At 34.8% G+C, this 19,932-nt stretch overlaps 1 protein-coding gene across 1 annotated transcript; it reads left to right on the plus strand.

The window, feature by feature from the left end:
* The first annotated feature begins 884 nt into the window (after positions 1 to 884).
* Positions 885 to 19,239, plus strand: LOC131029954 (GDSL esterase/lipase At2g04570-like). Its single transcript, XM_057960640.2, has 4 exons — positions 885 to 1,151; positions 18,075 to 18,291; positions 18,798 to 18,928; positions 19,042 to 19,239. Exons 1-4 carry the CDS (start codon positions 885 to 887, stop codon positions 19,237 to 19,239), a joined length of 813 nt encoding a protein of 270 aa, XP_057816623.2.
* Positions 19,240 to 19,932: the final 693 nt, after the last annotated feature.

Raw genomic sequence — 19,932 nt, forward strand, 5'->3', positions numbered from 1 at the left:
GTATCTATAGTTTGTGTAAAGGCAAATAGGAGCAAGAAAATGATCTGAACAAGCAAGTGTAGTGTTATTCAAAAAAACCAACAAACCCCTGTTGTTTTCTAACAATTACAATAGTTAAATCCCCTAACTGGGTAAGATCTAACAAGCTTAGTGTTATTCAAATCCTCTATCCAAGTGGTCCATTAGCTTGGATTTCAAATCCTCTATCGAGGTTACTCCTCATAGGGTATTGCTTCTAATAGGGCATTATAGTCAATCCCTTAACCGAGTGGTCCCTAACAGGATCTATTCTTAATAGGACTTATTGTAAAGCTTTAACAGACTTGTCTCCTAATAGGGAAAAATTCAAAAGAGTTCAGAATACTTGTGGGTATTCATCCCCACCGCGGTTTTTCCCATTTGGGTTTCCATGTTAAAATTTTTGTGTCAAGTGGTGAATGTTTTCGTGGTTATGTTTAGTATGGTTTAATTGCTTAACTGCTAAATCCACTTTGTTATGTTATGTTAATCGACAACAATCTAAAATGAGGTTTTACTTATGTCAGTAAGTTTTTTGAATGATTCAGTTAAAGGGTTTGAGAGTTTCAGAGAGGTTTTACTATTAGTCCATTGTAATAGTCAAGCGGTTTAACTTGACAGTGATATTGTATTTTGTCAGTTTTGAGTTTTCTATGAGAGATTGTTTTTATTTGGTGAAAAGTTTATATTAGTTTTCTATCTATTGATTTACCCCCCCTCTCAGTAGTTGAGTGGATCCTTATTCTTTCTTCATACCATCAGGTGCAACTAGTAAGAAATTAAAGAAATCCCCCATAAGCTGGTTACCTGCTTGAACCACTCGGTCCAGAACTAGAAGTAAAGGCAGGGGAAATCAAGAAAATACCATGGTGGTTGATCTAGAGGAATCTCAAGAGAGTGAAAGTATAGTGGCAGAGATGAATCAAGAAATGCCAGTTGTGGAAATTATTGATACAAAAAAATCATTAGAAGAGGTTCCAGACCTTGCCCATACAATGATAGTGATTAATGTGATGCAAGAACAAGTTCCTGCAGAGAAAAGTGCAACAATTAGTGCTCCCCAATGGTTGGAAACCTCTGTTAGTAACAAAAAGAGGAATGTAGTTCCAGCTCCATTTCCAATAGAGGACATGGTGAGCAAGTGCCTTGGTAAGACCCCTAAGTCTAAGAAATTGAAAACTATCTCAAGGATGGATTTTGATCCTGATGGAGGGAATTAGATAGCAGAAGTGGCTCGTCCTGTAACTAATGAAGAATTGGAAAATCCCACAGCCAAGGATTTTACCATCGATAAGTTCAATCTTAGGACTGCTTCAAGAGTCACTGATGTGCATAATTTAGAATCCTCCACCAAAAAGATCATCAGATGAACCTGGAAGGACGAGAAAGATAAAGAGGAATTGAAGCAGACAATAAGGTTGATGGCTAAATATATTGATGCCATTCATAATCCTATCCCTCAACCAATTTATTAATTGCCTACATCTTTCGATCCTAAATCTCCAATCAACCAAAAAATGCAGAGCCAAATACAAAGGAACAAGATGATAACCAAAGTGTTTTTGGAATGGCTGAAGGGAATAATTCAAGTAGGTACAAGCTATATCAAAGACATGAGTAAAGTATATGATGATGCTATAATGGTGATTAAAGATCTAGAAACATAGATGGTCTTGTGGAGGAAAGAAGAAGCAAAATGGGTAGCAGTAATCTCTCAAATGGGTGAGGTTCAAAATTGTGGTGTAATGAAATTTCTAGTAGAGAAGGCAGTGCCCGAATTGGATGACAATGTGTTGTATGTGTGCCGGAAAAATATAGAGTGGTAGAAGCCAATTGTGAAATAGGCGTATGAAGAGTTCACCAAATTATTAAAAGATTTGATAGAGCTCACTTTGTCAATGATAAATGATTTGAGTTACATTGGTGCCAAATGCTTAAAGGATGATGGAAAAACCATGGAAACTATAGACTACATATTTCAATCTTTTAGAGAAAAGATCGATTATGTAAAGGATGCAAAAATATTGATAACAAAAGACCTCTCTAGAACAACAAAAATAGAATCTCTGCTAAACCTCTATATTAATGGCCTAGATAATCATGTAGATAGAGTGGTGCAGGTTACATGGGATAAAGAAGTTTGGAAGTAGTGGATCACTCACATTGGATTCCCTAACTTTGCGGTCATCAAAAAATTCTTTGCGGCCCATCTGGAATGGAAACGTGCAACAACTCAGAGAAAATATAGAAGTTCCATGTCATGACACCATCCCTGGTCGTGTTACCAAATTATAGTTTTCTATTCAGTATCTTTAGGCATTCTCTAGAATAGTTTTAGTTATGTTCAAACTGAATTTTACTTCATGATAGAGTTAAGTAACTTTGGTTTCCAAAAGATAGTTAGCCACTCTGGCTATATATATGTTTTTAAAAGACTTCAAAAAGGTTTGAGAATTTTTGGAGGGGCTCATAGATCTTGATATATTTTTTTTATGTGATGTTTTGAAGAAGACATTTTATCTGTGAATGAAATGAATGAATGATTATCACAGGCTTAAATCTGTGTGTTTAAGTTGCTGTCAATAAATTTTTGTATGAATTTATGTTTCAATGTGATAATTATTTTTATTCTTAAGTTCTTATCATATATATGAATGATGTTTATTGATTTATGAGTTCATTATAATTAATCTTGCTAGGAGAAAACAAAGTCAATGTGCTTTGTGTATGATAAATCAGTTACTTTTAAAAAAGAATCACATTCATGACATGTTTATGTGTGGATGGCAGTTGTGTTTAGTACTTTCTGGTAAAAAGTATATCTATGAGTTTATTTTCTATTGAATTTATTCATTGAATATCATAAAGGGAGTTGAACCTTAATTCAGAGGGAAACTATTTATAGTTTACCCAACTGATTGGTTACTAATTTGATCCAGAGTAGGGATTACAAAGTCATATATAAAATCATCATTGAGGACAAATCTGTTAACTAACAATATATTATCTGCTTTTCTCTCAATTTAAATTACATATAGAAATCTAAAACAATGATACAAAATATTATACATATTATTTAATAATTTTATCTAAATAATAATTAATTTATGATAGAGATTTAAAAAATTAAAGGTCATCATCAACAATTTTTTTTATAAAATAATTAATTTTACCATTTAAGGAAATATATTTGACCAACTAAAATAGATGACTATGGTCAAATAAAAAGAATAGTGTCTACTCAAAAAAATATTGTCTACTCAATAATGTTGTTATAGTCATATTTCAAATAATGGTGTCATTGTCAATATTTTAAATAATGTTGTTACCTCCATAATTAAGATTAAAGTCTTACTAGATTGATGTATGATCAAAATGTATAACAAGGATCACACTTTGAGGTCCTTTTTGGTCTTAGTCTTTGTAGATTTTTATTGTAAGGATGCTTCCATAGTAAATTATCACAAATAAAAGATGAACTAACTAAATCTATGGAAAAATATAATTTTGAATAAATTGATTTTATTTGATGAAATTTTTGGTGTCATTTTACACACGAGGCATATAGGTGGGTTTTGATTTAACTAGAACTTAATATGAGAGAAATCTTATCATAGATTTAACTCCAAAAGATAATGATGCTATTTTTTAATATTGACATGGATCATGCTTTTATATCTATATTCCTTTAAATTTTAACTTTGATAATTTCTTAATTGATCTCCACTATAACCAATATTAGTCTTCAGTAGTTTTAAGAATGTTTTTTTCATGATTAGGATTATGCCATTATGACATGTCTCGGTTTAACAAATTCTAAATTTGGATGTAATTTAATACCATTTATCATAGGAATTAAGTAAATCCAATACATGATGCTTGTATTCCATTGACAAAGTCAATATGATGGTGATAGAATATGTCACTTATTTATCATAACACGCCTTTAGATAAAAGTATATTATTTTGCTAGATGCAAATAAAAACAATGCATCTTATACAAATTTTGAGTATGATTATAGGTTTGGTTTATAATACTTGGAGTGGAAATAATGTATGAATGATATTATTTTAAATACATAGGAGGTACATCCAATATTTCACATCATAGTATTGTACTACTCTTATCACATCATAGTATTGTACTACTCTTATTTTATAAGAGAGTTTATAAGACAAATTTGAGTGGATTTGAATATGTTTAAAGAGTTCAATATTATTTTAAATAGATTTGTTTTTTTAATGGTGAGCACCATTAGAAGGAGAAACTCCCATTTATTGAATTTCAAATAATCAAAAACAATATTGCATTAACCTTATAACGTTTGTGTGTTTAAATTACATATCAAATTTTTTCTTTCTTTGAGGATCTTAAAGTCATTAGATGCCTATGTTTTGATGATGTTGTTTTCTTCCTCTTCACCTCTATCAATTCTTGTTTTATCTCAAAGGTGGGATGCAATCCATTTCTATTTTCCATTTTCAAAGTTTCATCATTATTGCTAGTTGTTGGCGTGACTGATGATACAGATGAAGTCTTAATATTCCTATATAGTGAATATAATTTCTCTAGAGAGAGTGGAGAGGCTCCCATGGAAGCATCAAATGACATATTATCAAGAACAATCTCTTGAAAATGAATTTTCTGATTAGTAGGAGAGGGCAAACTCAAATTGGATCCTTTCCCTTAAGTGTAGAAGAAGGGGTAGAATCATTCTACTCATAAGGGGAAATAACATCAAGACATAAATCAACACTATCCCACCAAGTGGGCTGGCTATTAGGAGAAACTTTAGCTCTCTTAATAGCATGTGTTCTTCTGCATTGTGTAATAAGATGGTCTGTTGCAAAATATTTTGTACATCTGAAGATGATTTTTTCATAATCTATGACTTGACACCAGTGCCTATCTCCAACCATTAGGATAATCTTTGTTGAAACACCTTTTGATAAATATGGTCTTGACATATGAAGGGTGTCAGTCGAATTCTCATAATTAATTTTTTTCTTTGAAATGCTATGGTGCATTCCTAGGCCATCACCAATAGCCTTGAAGCTTTCAATTTCTAAGAATTTTAGAGGTAGATAAGGTAAATGTTTCTATTCTGATGTCGAAAGAGGGTAACCATGGCTTCATGTGTGAGATATCTCCTTTGTAGAACTAAAAACCAATTTTGGCTCATGGGTGAATGCTGATTTCTTCTTCCATAAATTCTTTCCAATTTGTGACTATTGAGACATGAAAATCACATAACTTTGGTCAGAACTTAATGAATTTATATATGAGGGTATGGTCTTGTAGGTAGACCTCTCTATAATAAGTGAAACTATCCAAACAAATCTTCAAGATGGAGGTTGAATGACATACAAAGAAATGAGGGTTCTAACTAGCATCAACATAGGGAGATAGGGGATTAGACATAACACCCCTATGCTACACAAAAGATACAACATGTATGCAACCTCTTGATAGATCATTAGCATCCCAAAAAAGATCTTCCTTAAAATTAAGTGGTGCAACGATGTTAACTTGCTTGGGTAGAGAATGACCATCAATAGGGTTAGGAGAACAACCTTTGAAATGACCATCTGCACCCGACCCCACAATAGTGCCCCAACTAACCAAAGGATCCACACATTCAATGTTGAAAATAAATGAAGACTTTACATAGTGAAACAAGGTTCTAGGGCATTTCCACCAAGAATGGAGGATCATGCAATGGAAGCACCAAAAAATCCCCTAAATCCATCTCAAACTTGCATTTATGGCCAAGAGGTGACCTAGTTGAGCTAGAACATCTATAACATGGTGTCCAATTAGCTTGGGAAGGAGTAGGAAACAAAATTAAGCCTCCATTGCACTATAGACAAGGGTTGGAGAGCCGATTTGGAGAATATTTATACAAGAAAAAATGCAAACCATAGCTAATCTATGTTTTAGAATAATTTAAAATAGAATATTTTACACTCAGCATGTTGGCATTGTATTGTCATTGATGTCAACCAGTAAGTATGTCAATCGGTATGAAGATGTTGTTACCGACATTGGAGATTCTTGGCATGTTGATGTCAACCGGTAAGTCTCTCAACCGGTAAGCAAGCAAACATAGTAAGTGTGGTCTGAGATACAATGTTCTAACTAACAGAACAAAAAAGTGCACGATATGAAGGTTAATCAGTTAGTGTATACCAGTAGCATGTTTGGTTGGTGACTGAGTTTGAATCGACACAATCAAGTGATTGGATGTTGACAGAGATGTCACATGGACTCTAGGTGGCGAACATGCAATGGTAGGCGAATGGTGATTTGGCGAGGTAGTTGCCGACTAGGTCGGTATTAAAAATGTCGACTACAAAAAACATGGATTGGTTGCAGAGGATTGCCACTCAAAGAAGATCAAAGGGTAGATATTTTATTCTTAGATATTATGATCAAAGAAGGATATCTAATCATCTTGTTGATCTAGAGAAGGAAACTGCTAGATCATTTATTGTGATCAACAAAATCAAGATCGATGAACTGAGTCTAGTTTGCTAAATATAGTAAATGTTTATAGGAAGAATAAAAAGAGGACAAATATTTTTGTTGAACTATTGTAGGTTGTCAATTCAAGAAGATGAGATCTGATTTTAAATGGATCGAAGTCGATGAAGAAAACCCTAAGCACATGAAGTTGGAGTTCTATTTTTGGCAAGAAATAATATATATAAATATGCAGATCAAATACTTAAGTTGTGTAGAGAAGAAGAGATAGTATGGTGGATGAAGTGTGATTCTACTAGGCTAATCATTTTGTGTGATGATAGAAATTTTTTGAAGTGACTGTGTCTTAGTTGAAGAACCAGTAAGGAAGGTTTAACTGACAATATTTAAGGTAACCGATAAACTGCTATAGAGTATAACCACCTGTTAAATTGACAATCTCTGAAATGGTTAAGATAGAAACAAAAAGTGAAGGAGAGCAGATTGAGTTTCAGAGAAGATCTAGAAAGACAAAAAATGAATTGTAGAGGATTCAAACAGTAAGAACAGAGGACTGATAGAGAAGAAGCAGTGTGACAGAAAGGAGTTTAATCGGTAGAGAGAATTGTTTGTAGGGGCTACAAAGCCCATTTATAACAAGTGTTTATCATTGCATTGATTTTATATCTCATTGTATTTCAGTAAGTGTGTGCTTGGTTCAGGGGTTGGTGCTCCTTTGGGTAGGTGCCCACATTCCTAGAGGTTGGTGCTCCTTGGGTTGGTGCCCTAAACATTATTAAATTGTTATTTCATTGTGAGGCTAGATTGGAGAACTAGATCTCCAACAACATTTCTTAGTGGGGTTTCCTCGTATATCCGGTATTATGTGATGTGATCTTGTGTGTGGTTTCTTGTTAGTGCTTTCATTATCCTACCAGTTAAACACATTGTTTGAAATTATTTATAATTACTGAGTCAGCCCCCCTCTCAGTGATATCTTATGTTCTACAATTTGTATCAGAGCCTTAGGTTCCCTATTTGTCAAATGTTTCTCTAGCTTGGGTAGATTCTGGTTTAAGAACACACTGGAAAGGAATGAATCCTAATCCTCCAAAGCTCCCATGTTTGATGGTACCAACTATGCCTTCTGGAGCAAAAGAATGAAAACCTATCTATCCTACCTAGGTTTTGATGTTTGGATGTCTATGAAGAATGGGTATACTATCCCTAATGCTCCTCCTCTAGATCCAAATGCTAAAAAAGAATATGAAAACAATGCCAAGGCCAAGCATGCTATTCTTAGTGGATTTTCTAATAATGAGTTTGTTAAGGTTATGCACTGCTCATCTACCAAGGAAACTTGGGATAAGTTGAAAAGATTGTTTGAAGGAGATGTCAAGGCCAGACACTAAGAGGTCATCTTGAAGGCTTGAAGATGAAATATGAAGAGAAGATTTCTGATTATCTTCAAAAAATTGATAAAATGGTGAACACTCTTAGAGGACTTGGAGTGGATATAGCCGATGAAGTTATTGTCAAAAAGGTGCTTATATCTCTCACATCTAAATATGATACACAGGTCTCTACAATAGAACATGACAAGGATTTGAAAACCTTTTCAATGGATGAGTTATTTTGGTCCCTAACTGCTTATCAGATGAGAACAATCGGTGAAGGAACTTCAAATAAAGAGAGGCTTCTTTCAAATCCATGAAAAAGGGTAAGGAAGAAATTTCTCATGGAGAATCTATTGAAGACTCAGACATAGTGGTAGAAAAATTTGTAAGGAAGCTTAAAAGAGGATCCAGTAAGTACAAAGGAAAATTACCTCTCCAATTTTTTAACTATGGTAAAATAGGACACTTTGCTTCAAAATTTCTCTATGGTGAGAATGTTGGAGAGGAGCAACAAAGCACCAGTAGACCTTCGGGTAAGGATAAAAAGAAAAAAGCATACCAAAAAGATATAAGAAGCTACTCAAAATAGAAAAAACTATATACTTTTGAAGATGATTCCACAAATGAAGAAAGTGCCTCAGAAAATGACTGTTGTGAGGATAAAAGAGAAACCAATCTCTTTATGGCACTAGATGAACTGGTTGATGAAAATAATGAAGATGAAGACATTGAAGCTAAAGTGGACTTAGAAGGTGAACTCATAAGTGCCCTTTAGGAATTAAATAAAACAAGAAGAGAGCTCAAGAAGGTTAAGTGTGTTGTTGCTAAAGAACAAGACCCTTTGAAGCAATCCCTAGATGATTCCAACAAAAAAAAATTGATTTGAAACTCCAGTTGCAAGAGGCTAAGAGGATATGTGAAGTTACATCCTCCTATTTGATAAAGAAAGAGAAGGAGAATTATAATTATGTAAGAAGAAATTGTAAGGCTCAGAAAGGAGCTTGAGAAGAGCAAGGATGAGTTGAAGATGAGGAGCAAGTACGAGGGAAACATTGAAGCCTTGTACAAGATGTTGAGAAATCAAAAGAATTCAAAAGATACCAAAGGTATAGGATTTGAACAGGGATAGAGTTCAAATAGAAAAGACACTTCCATAAAGGAAATACAGTTTACCTCTTCAAGTGAAAGTAAGGAAAAACAAACCTTTACTATCAGCAAGGATACTAAGAAGAAGACCTATGTTGAAGCCACAAGAAATCCGCCAGTGAATTGGAATGCTTAGAACCGGAAGGCTCACACATCATATCTGAATGCAAAACATAAAGGCAAGTTCAAGATTGATGAAGAGGGGCTCACTAAAGTCAATAGAATGAGAGGAAAACATCTGGTGAGACAAAGGTTTTCCAGTCCAAAGCAACAAGATTGGTATGTACCCAAATTTCATTGTTACTATTACCGATGTAATAAGTTTGGTCATAGAATTGTTGATTGTAGCCTAATGCATAATCCCCCTACTAGATTTTAAAGTAGAAATTTGTATGCTACACTCCATAAGATGAATGTTATTTGTTATCAATGTAATGAGTTTGGTCATAAAAGTTATGATTGTAGGAGAAGTTCATCTTTCAATGTCAATGTGAAATGCTATCATTGTCAAAATGTTGGCCACATTGCAAAGCATTGCAAACACGGGACTTCTAAGCAAACAAAGTTAGTACTAGATCAGAGACTAGAAGCAAAACTGGAGTAGAAAAGTGCAACTGACAAGAAGAAGGAAGCCAACTCGGTTTAGGTTGAGAAGGATAAGAATAAAGCAGAATCAGGTCTAATTGTATAGACCACCCTACTTTCAGAAAGAAGAAATTTATGGGTTGTAGACAATGGATGTTCCAATCACATGACCAGAGACAAAAAGAAGCTTATCAAGTTTGATGATTGGAATGGAGGTTCGGTGAGGTTCAAAGAAAATTCTTCCATCAAGATAAAAGGAAAAGGTACTCTTAACATAGATGGAAAATTAAAACCATATAATGTATACTATGTGGAAGGACTAAAGCATAATTTTGTAAGTGTGATTCAGATGTGTGATAAAGGATACAAATTCACTCTTAACTCTACCTGTTGTCAAATAAGAAAGGATAGTACCAGACAAATTGTTGCAGAAGGTAAAAGGATAGATGGAAATGTATACAATCTGAAAGAATGCTTTGAGTCTGAATGCTTGATTAGACAAGTAGATGAGAGTTGGCTCTGGCACAAAAGATTAGGCCATATAAAATTTGATAATTTGGTTAAAGTGAGCAAGAAAGGCTATGTGAGACATATACCACCAATTATCGAACCGAAAAGTACTTTTTGCGATGAATGTCTAAGAGGCAAGAAAACTAAGGTAACTTTCAAAACCACAAAATATAATACCTCAAGGCCCTTAGAACTTGTGCATACATATTTGTGTGGTCCAATCAAAACAAGAGCTTTAGCCAGTGAGAGATACTTCATGTTGTTCATTGATGATTTCTCAAGAATGACATGGGTCACTTTCCTACATGACAAATCACAAGCATATGAGGTTCAAAATATTTTGGAAGATGGTCGAGAGGGAAAGTGGATGCAAGATGAAGTGTTTGAGATCTATCTGAGGTGGTGAGTTCACATCAAATGAGCTTGTAGACTACTATGAGAGACATGGAATTAGAAGATAGTATTTAGCCCCAAGAACACCACAACAAAATGGTGTTGTAGAAAGGAAAAAACAAACTATTAGGGAGATGGCGAGAACTATGTTTAATGAAGAAAACATACCGGATATGTACTAGAAGGATGTAGTTCATACTGTTGTATATACACTAAACTGGGTTGAATTGAGAACAAATAGCAGAATGACACCTTATGAACTATGGTATGACCAGAAGTCATCATTTAAATATTTCAAAGTGTTTGGAAGTAAATGCTGCACTAAGAGAGATGAAGATAGTTTAGGTGGTTTTGATTATAGGAGTGATGAAGGTATTTTCTTGGGTTACTCTACTCACAACAAAGCCTACAAATGCTACAATAAAAGATTGAGAAAAGTCATTGAAAGTGTGCATGTAAGAGTTGATGAAGATTTGCATAAAGGCAAACAAGCACAAGAAAACTAGTATGATCATTCATGTGATGAAGATGAAGTTAAGTCAGAAAGTGAACTGGGAGAAGCACCCAACAAGACCCCTAATAGATATGTGCATAAAAATCACCCGGAAGAGCAGATTATAAGAAATAAAAGTGACAGTGTACAAACAAGAAGAAGACTTGCCCAAAACAATGAACAAATGAATTTCTTCCTCATGACTGAAATGGAACCCAAGACATTCAATGAGGCTAGAAAAAGTGACAAATGTATGGATGCTATGGAAGAAGAGATGCAACATATTGAAAAGGATAGGACTTGGGAAGTAGTTCCTAGACCAACAAATAAAAATGTCATTGGTACTAAATGGGTCTATTGGAACAAGATGAATGAAGAAGGTAAGATTGTCAGGCATGAAGAAAGGTTACTGTGCAAAGGTTTTTCTCAAGTAGAAGGAATTGATTTTGAAGAAACATTTGTACTAGTTGCAAGACTTGAGGATATTAGAATGTTTTTAGCATTCTCTGCCTTCAAAGGATACAAGGTATATCAAATCGACATCAAGTCTGCTTTCTTGAATGACAATTTGGAAGAAGAAGTCTACATAGAACAACTGGAAGGTTTTCTACTGCATGATGCTGAAAATTTTGTATGCCGATTGAAGAAATCATTGTATGGTTTAAAGCAGGATCCAAGAGCATGGTATTAAAGGTTGGATAAGTATCTTAAGGAGTAAGGTTTTAGAAAGGGAAGTGCAGATAGTAATCTATACATCAAAGCAGATAAAAATCAATTGATTATAGTTATTTTATATGTGGATGATATAATATTTGGAGGCAACAAGGATATCTTGTGTAAAGAGTTTGTTGATCAAATGCAATCAGAGTTTCAGATGTCAATGCTTGGAGAGCAGTCATATTTTCTTGGTTTGCAAATTTTATAGCAAGATAAAGGAATATTTATCTCACAAACCAAGTATGCCAAAGATATGTTGAAGAAGTTTTAGATGGAAGAATACAAACCGGTAAGTACCCCCATTGTGACTAGATGCAAGTTGAGAAAGGTTGATGAGTCACTGAATGTGGATTAGACCCTGTATAGATCCATGATTGGTATTCTATTATACCTTACTGCCTCAAGACCAGATATAGTGTAGGCAATATGTATGGTGGCAAGATTTCAAGCTGCACCTAAACAGTCACATGAAAATGAAGTTAGAAGAATCTTCACCTATACCTAAAAGGAATGCTTAATTATGGCTTATGGTATACAAAGCAGGGAGTTCTCACTTTACAGGCCTACACTAATGCTGATTAGGTAGGCTACATTGATGACCGGAAAAGCATAAGCGATGCACATTCTTTTTAGGTGACTGGTTAGTTTCATGACACAACAAGAAGAAGGATTCAGTCTCCTTATCTACTACTAAGGCAAAACACATTCTTGTTGCTACATGTTGTTCTTAGGTGTTATGGATGAAGCAGACCCTCAAGGAAATTCAGATAGAAATATCTGAGCCTATTTGAACCCGATGTGATAACTCAAGTGCAATCAATACTTCAAAGAATTTGGTTATGCACTCAAGGACAAAGCACATTGCTATTAGATACCACTTTCTCAGAGAGAAGGTTGTAGAGCAAGAAGTGAAGGTAGAATATGTTCCCACACATGAACAAGTTGCTGATATCTTCACAAAACCTCTACCGATAAACACATTTGAATATCTAAGACATAATTTAGGAGTTTTCTCACCAGCTTTATGCACTTAAATGTGTATGGAGATCTGTGGTTTAGGGGGAGTTCATAGCCATACATTTTTTACTCTTGGACCATATTCTGGACACAAGGGGAGATTAGATGTCTATATAGCAATATCGGCTGGTCTGAAGCTTTGGGAAGTTGTCTATTCAATTTTTTTATATACCAACATTGTCTATTCAATTTTTTTATATACCAACATTGTCTATTCAATTTGTCTATCTACAAAAGTCGCAATTGGCCTGTCGAGAGATAGGGTAGAGTGGTTTGGCCTATCATAAATTATTGTTTGAGCCCTTTGTCATTGTTGTCAAAGGGGGAGAAAGAATGCAGTTGGAGATAGTGCATATTGTGAGTCCAGGTTGTGGAGGTTAACTCAATAATATGTGTGTCGACATCAATGCCAAAGGGGGAGATTGTTGGCATTGTATTGTCATTGATGTCAACCATTAAGTATGTCAACTGGTATGCAGTATTTTTTAACTAGCATTGGAGATTGTTGAGATGTTGATGTCAACCAATATGGGATATCAACCAGTAAGTCTGTCAACTAGTAAGCAAGAAAACTTGATAAGTGCAGTCTAAGATAGCATGTTCTAACTGGTAGAACAAAAAAGTGCATGATATGAAGGTTAATCGATTAGTGTATACTGGTAGCATGTGCGGTTGGTGACTGAGTTTGAACCAACAAAATCAAGTGAGTTGGATGATGACAAAGATGCCACATGGACTCTAGGTGGTGAACATGCAATGGTAGGGAAATGGTGTGTCGACGAGGTAGTTGTTGACTAGGTTGGTATTAAATATCGATTGTGAAAAACACAGATCGGTGGCAGAGGATTGTGGATAAAAAGTAGAAAGAAGGCCAGAGATTTTATTCTTTGACATTATGATAGAAGCAGGATATCTGATCGTCTTCCTGATCTGGAGAAGGAAACTGCTAGATCATTTACTGTGAGCAAAAAAATTAAGATCAGTGAACTGAGTTTAGTTTTCTAAATATAGTAAAATTTATAAGAAGAATAAAAAATAGGACATAGCTTTTTGCTGAACTATTGCATGTAGTCGATTCAAGAAGATGAGATCCGATTTGATATGGATCAAAGTCGGTGAATAAAACCTAAGTGTGTAAAGTTTGATTTATGTTTTTGGCGGGAAAGCATGTATATAAATATATAGATCAAAGACTTAAGTTGTGTGGAGAAGAAGAGATAGTATGTTGGATGAAGTGTGATTCTGCTAGGTTGATAAGTCTGAGTGTTGATAGAAAAATATTGAGGTGACTGCGTGTTAGTTGAAGAATTGGTAAGGAAGGTTTAACCGACAAGGTTTAAGGTAACCGGTAAACTGTTACAAAGTATAACAGTCTGTCAAACCAGAAGTGTCTGAACTGGTTAAGATAGAAGTAGACAGTGAAGGGGAGTAGAGTAAGTTTCAGAGAAGATCTGGCAAGGCAAAAATTGAGTTGTAGAGGATTAAGATAGTAATAACAGAGGACCAGTAGAGAAGAAGCAGTGTGATAGAAAGGAGTTTAACCGGTAGAGAGAATTATTTGCAAGGGTTACAAAACTCATCTGTAACAAGTGTTTATCATTGTATTGATTTTATATCTCATTGTATTTCACTTAGTGGGTGCTCGGTGTAGGGGTTGGTACTCCTTTGGGCAGGTGCCCATAAGTTGATATGGGTTTGTGCTCCTTGGGTCGGTGCCCTAAATATTGTAAAACTGTTATTTCATTGTGAGGTTGGATTGGAGCAATAGATCTCTAGCAATATTTCTCACCGAGGTTTTTCCCACATTGGGTTTTCCTCGTATATTTGGTGTTATGTGATGTGCTCTTGTGTGTGGTTGCCTATTAGTGCTTTCATTATCCTACCAGTTGCACACATTGTTTGAAATTGTTTATAATCAATGATTCAACCGCCCTCTTAGTGATATATTGTGTTCTACACATCATTTATTTTTAAATGGTCCCCCTGATAGTGGTTAGTTAACTTTACATTTTGATGGGCCTTTTAAAGGGAGCCTAGGTCAAATGGGTGGGGGTAGGTTTATTAGACATCTAGGTGGTAGGGTTGTGGTGGGCTATGTGTCTAACCTAGGAATTCAAACTTCTAGTGTGGCAAAAGTGATGGCAAATGTTTTTGGCATTTATATTGCAAAGGATAGGTGCTCCCAAAATATCATGATGATGTTATAAGGAAAGGTGGAACTTGGCTGGTGTGTGGTGTACTGTATCACTAAATTCTAAGATGTCATAGCCACCTTTAACCATATAAGGCTTCAAGACACTTTTAGATTAGACAATAGGTCTGTGGAATGCTTGGCAAATGTTGGCCCATTTTTTGAGGGGCTTAAAATTTGGACGACACTACATGATTTACCTGAAGATATTTGTAACACGATCCTTGAAGATATTAATCCCAATGAGAACTAAAAATCATCTTGTTTCTTATCTCTATTGTATGTCTCTTTCTATATTAATATATATTCAAGCTTACCACCTTTTAATTTATAAAAAAATATTAAAATCGCATTTCTTAAATTATCAAGGTCACATTGTACTTTAATCATTTATTGATATGGACTTGCCTTGTTAAATCTAGTGAAAGCTACAAATTTCTTCAAAACTACCTTTTTTGTCTCTTTCTCATAGTTGGTTTTAGCAACCCCTTTTTGGCCTTTGTTCTTGGCATTACTATGGAAACCATGGGTGGAGATCTTATTCAAATGGAGCAACATAAATGTGATAATTTTAAACAAAATTGTAACCTATGGAGTAAGACAGCGGGGGGCAATTTGGCAACATATGTAGAAGGTATGAAGGGATTCAAATGTTCTCTATCTGAGAAGTTCACTAAATATTGGAAGGAAGGAGAAGTCTAAGTGGGTCGGTTAAAATTCATCATGTATATGGAAACTATTGTGGATGCTACAAGTTTGGTGGTGGAGGGTATGACCTTCCCCAAGAAACCAAAGGGTAATTAGAAGGAATATTTCGAGAGGTTTTTGAAACTAGGAGAGAAAGTTGTTCATTTGCAAAGTGACTTCAACAAAATAGACTTACCTAGGTTTTGGAAAGATGTGACATTACTCCTTCTGATGTTCATCACTCTAGATGGGAGATTCAAATGATTTCATTCTCATCTATTCCTGATGCTTAACCACTTGAGGTATGGTATGAATATGAATTTGCATTATTGGATCTTTTTGTCTATATCCTAGTTTGTGGTTGTTTCCAAATCAAAATATGTCCTCCCCCTATATCAGGGGCTTATTCCATGTCTATATAATTTCCACCTTAATTTAACCCCCACTGGTGGATAGACCTGTAATCTCCTTGGTTCCACTTTGTGTAATAAGTTATCGGATAAATTTTGGACAATAAAGATACCATTTCCAATCCTAAAACCAAAGGAACCCATGCCTATGTTAACCCTAGCATGGTGGTCAAATATGAGATTGTACTGCCCCCCCATTATTGAATGTGTTGTCGAAGAGCCAAAGGTAGAGAAAAATAATTCTAAGGACTCTTCTTCATCGAGGTCTACTAGGTGTGAGTGGACCCTAAATAACCCAGTTAATAATGATGCCACCCCTTCTGCCCCTCATTTGGCTCTGCCCCCCCTTGACCTACAAATTCTCTTAGGAAATCAAATTCCCCAACCTTTGCAGATGAGGTTAATAAACTTTCTGATGACTACAACAAATAGGAAGTTTTCATCCATTGCGTTCTGGGGTAATTAAATGTGGCAAAAAAGAAAATTAACAAAGTGGAGGCCCTCATTAAAGAAGTTTCTCGAGCTTCAAGTTGGCCTACGAATGGTAAGGACCAACAGGTTTGGGTGGTGGCCAATGATTTAGTAGAAAAGCTTGAAATGTGGGAAGGAATGGAGGAGGAATTGAAGGGGATCCATGATAAACTAGGCTAGAAGGAGGACCAAAAGCAGACAATGAAGGGAATTGCATTTTTGTTGGACAACTAGGTGTCCCTTAAAAGGAAAATGGAGGAAATGATAGCTCAAAATAATGAAATATCCAAAAAGAATTTGGAAACTCTATAGGACAACCTAGAAGAAATTGATAAGAGGTAGGCAAGAAAGAAGCGTGATTTGGATTCCTCCCTTGGTACTGGTTTAGAGTCATCAATGTCTAAGGTTAAAGCGACCCCAATGTCCCTTGCTATTTTTTCTAGTAAAGGTTTGAACAATAGGCTCTCTCTCTCTAACAAAGTGAAAGAAATGAGCCAAGATTGGAAAATTGAGAAGCCCCCCACTAGGTGGGCCATTGCTTCCTATCTTGGGTTGGGGTTTGTTTGTTGGTTTGTTTCGCTCTGTTTAGTCTAGTCTAGTCTTTGGATTTTTCGCGTTTGGTTCTGCGTGTCTACAGGGTTCTGTTACTTTTTGGCAATTGGCACACTGTTTTTGGCATCTCACTCCTCGTGAGTCCCTACATTTCTTCATTGTTGTGATTACATAATGGTTCAGGCCTCCCCAATTCAATATAATCAGAACATGTGTTCTTAATTTTTTTATGAAAATATATTTTATTAGGAAGAATAGTTTTGTTGATTGACAATTTGATGTTTTAATCTCATTTATTAATTATATTTTCTATAAGGCTTGAAGCTAGTTAAGAAGCATTCGTACTCCTTCCATATGCTTTGTGATATCTATGATAATGATACTTAATGCAAAATTTTATTCATAAGATTCTTATTGTCAAAACTCTCAGATTGTTATTTAAACATGGTAAGATTTTGATTGATTATATTTTTTATTAGATATAAATTTAATATTTTATTGATATCTTAAGTGTTTGGTGAGCTTGACGAAAAATTTAAGTTAATAACATTTCATATATTTTATTTAAATTTTAAACGTTAATTCCACTTTTATATAAATAAAAAATCATAATTGATAATATTTAATATATTACTTTTAATTAAATCTTCACATTAAAAATTTGAAGAGATAAAAAAAAAAAAAACATAATAAGATGATCATCCATAACAAAGAATTTACTATCATCCATTACAACGTTGATTCCTTATACCATTCAAAGGATTTAAGCAACCACATATTGTAAATTTGAAATTTATTACAGAGCTCGGAAAACACGGAGGAGCTATTACTGTTCGGAAGTACTCGTTCCCATCAATCGACTTCAACCTAAATGCTACCACTAAACCATTTTTACTATTGAATTCAGAAGATCTCTTTAAAGCTGATTCATTCAACCGAATTCTTATGACGATGAAGAGAGGAAAGATGGGTTTTACTAAACCTTGTGGGTGGATTTATTTTCTTGTGTCTATGCTGGTTTTAGCCTGCGGAGAGAAAGTCATTCAGAGAGGAATTGCAAGCAATGTTGTTAATGGGAATTGTGGCTTTGTTTACATTGGGGGACTCCATTGTTGATCCAGGCAATAATAATTATCTTCCCACCATTGCTAAGGGCAATCATCCCAGATATGGTCAAGATTTTACTGATAAAAGACCTACTAGTCGACTTTCTAATGGAAAACTCACAACACATTTCCGAGGTAAAATTTCTTTTCAATTTCGAATTGCTATTATTCTTTTTCAGTTTTTCCCTTTATAAATAGTTTTTTGTGATACATCTTTTATAAGAGTTGTTAAATGTAAGGAAGAGAATGAAAATAGAGTAATATCTGTGATCTGAAATGTTGGATACAAAAATATTATATATTTTCATTTTAATTAAAAGTCAATGACTTGTTGATATTAAGAATTTGAGTTTAAATTGGTATGCGTATCTATTCTAGACATAATCAGAATCTCATCTCCTTATATTGCAACTTCAAAAGTTTTCTATGAAAGATACTTCATATAATTTGTTGTACTACTAAGCTATCTTTCATAGAAAACTTTGAATTAAGGTGATAAGTATATCCATTCTATTAAAAATGTCTGTACCTCCAAAGATTTAGATCTTTGACGAATGAAGAAATTATATTGGTTAAATTATCAAAGTTGGGAGAATCGCCCTAACCCACCTATGTGAATATTGGGCACATTTCGCTTGTAGCTGCATCATTAGGGTTAGAGGATATGCTTCCTGCATATTTGGAGCTTGATCTCAAAACCCAAGATTTTCTCACAGACGTCAGCTTTGCTTCAGCCGGTACTGGATATGATAACCTCATAGTCATGTCCTACGTAAGTAATCTTCCCTCTTTACTTACTTTTTACTGTTCAACTAGCTGATTTTTCAGAAGAGTTGTATGATATAAGAAAATTGAAGAAAGCATATGTCTAACATATTTTTACAGAGCGTGATACCTATGTGGAAACAAGTAGAAATGTTCAAGGAGTGTAAGGCGTGTTTGGAAGATACGGTGGGAAAGGAAAAATCGTCCAATATAATTGAGAAAGCACTATTTCTGATGGTTGCTGGTACCATCGATTTTATAATGAATTACTTGTCACTTCCTATCAGAAGAAATGAATTAAACGTGGAGCAGTACTAGGAATTTCTTCTCCAAATCTCCAGCAATCTCATTCAAGTTCACACTAATTCTATTTCATATGATTTGATCCAATATCACACAAGTTTTTTCGATTCTTACTCCCATGCCTTTCAAATGCTGAGATCTTTAATGGGATTTGGTTAAACAGGATTTGTACAAAGTGGGTGCCCACAAAGTTGGTGTTACTAGGCTTCCTCCCTTAGGATGTTTGCCTTTGGTGAGAGATAATCAAAGGAATTCAGTGGGATCATCGTGCATTGAAGAATTCAACCAAATTGCAATCCTATACAGCACAAAAACTCAAGAAAAGCTAGCATGGAGATACTGCAAGCTCACCTTCCTGGAATAAAGTTGGTGCACCTCGACATTTATGACATCCTTTTGGACAAGATCAAGAGAAGTCTTGGCACATTCAAACTTCTCTTTCGAAACAACCTTGGTTAAGATATTTGTCGGATTGACCTTTGTGTCAATTTGTGCAACTTGTAACTTGCCCTCTTCCACCACATGATGAACAAAATGAGCATGAATGTCAATATGTTTAGAATGATACTGAGATCAATGATTGTGAGCCATAAAAATAGCACTGCGATTATCACAAAACAAAACATAATCACTTTGTTGACAATGCAAATCACTAAACAATCGCTGTAACAAAATAATCTCCCTAGCACCTTCGAAAAGAGCTAAATA

The sequence above is a fragment of the Cryptomeria japonica genome, chromosome 10 (assembly GCF_030272615.1).
Source record: "Cryptomeria japonica chromosome 10, Sugi_1.0, whole genome shotgun sequence".
In the NCBI taxonomy this organism is placed as follows: Eukaryota; Viridiplantae; Streptophyta; class Pinopsida; order Cupressales; family Cupressaceae; genus Cryptomeria; species Cryptomeria japonica.

Coding starts and splice junctions, on each gene's coding strand:
- LOC131029954 (XM_057960640.2), top strand. CDS start 885: ATGGTGGTTGATCTAGAGGAATCTCAAGAGAGTGAAAGTATAGTGGCA. Junction 1,152..18,074: donor CATTTCCAATAGAGGACATG/GTGAGCAAGTGC, acceptor TGCTGGTTTTAG/CCTGCGGAGAGAAAGTCATT. Junction 18,292..18,797: donor ACTCACAACACATTTCCGAG/GTAAAATTTCTT, acceptor TTTCGCTTGTAG/CTGCATCATTAGGGTTAGAG.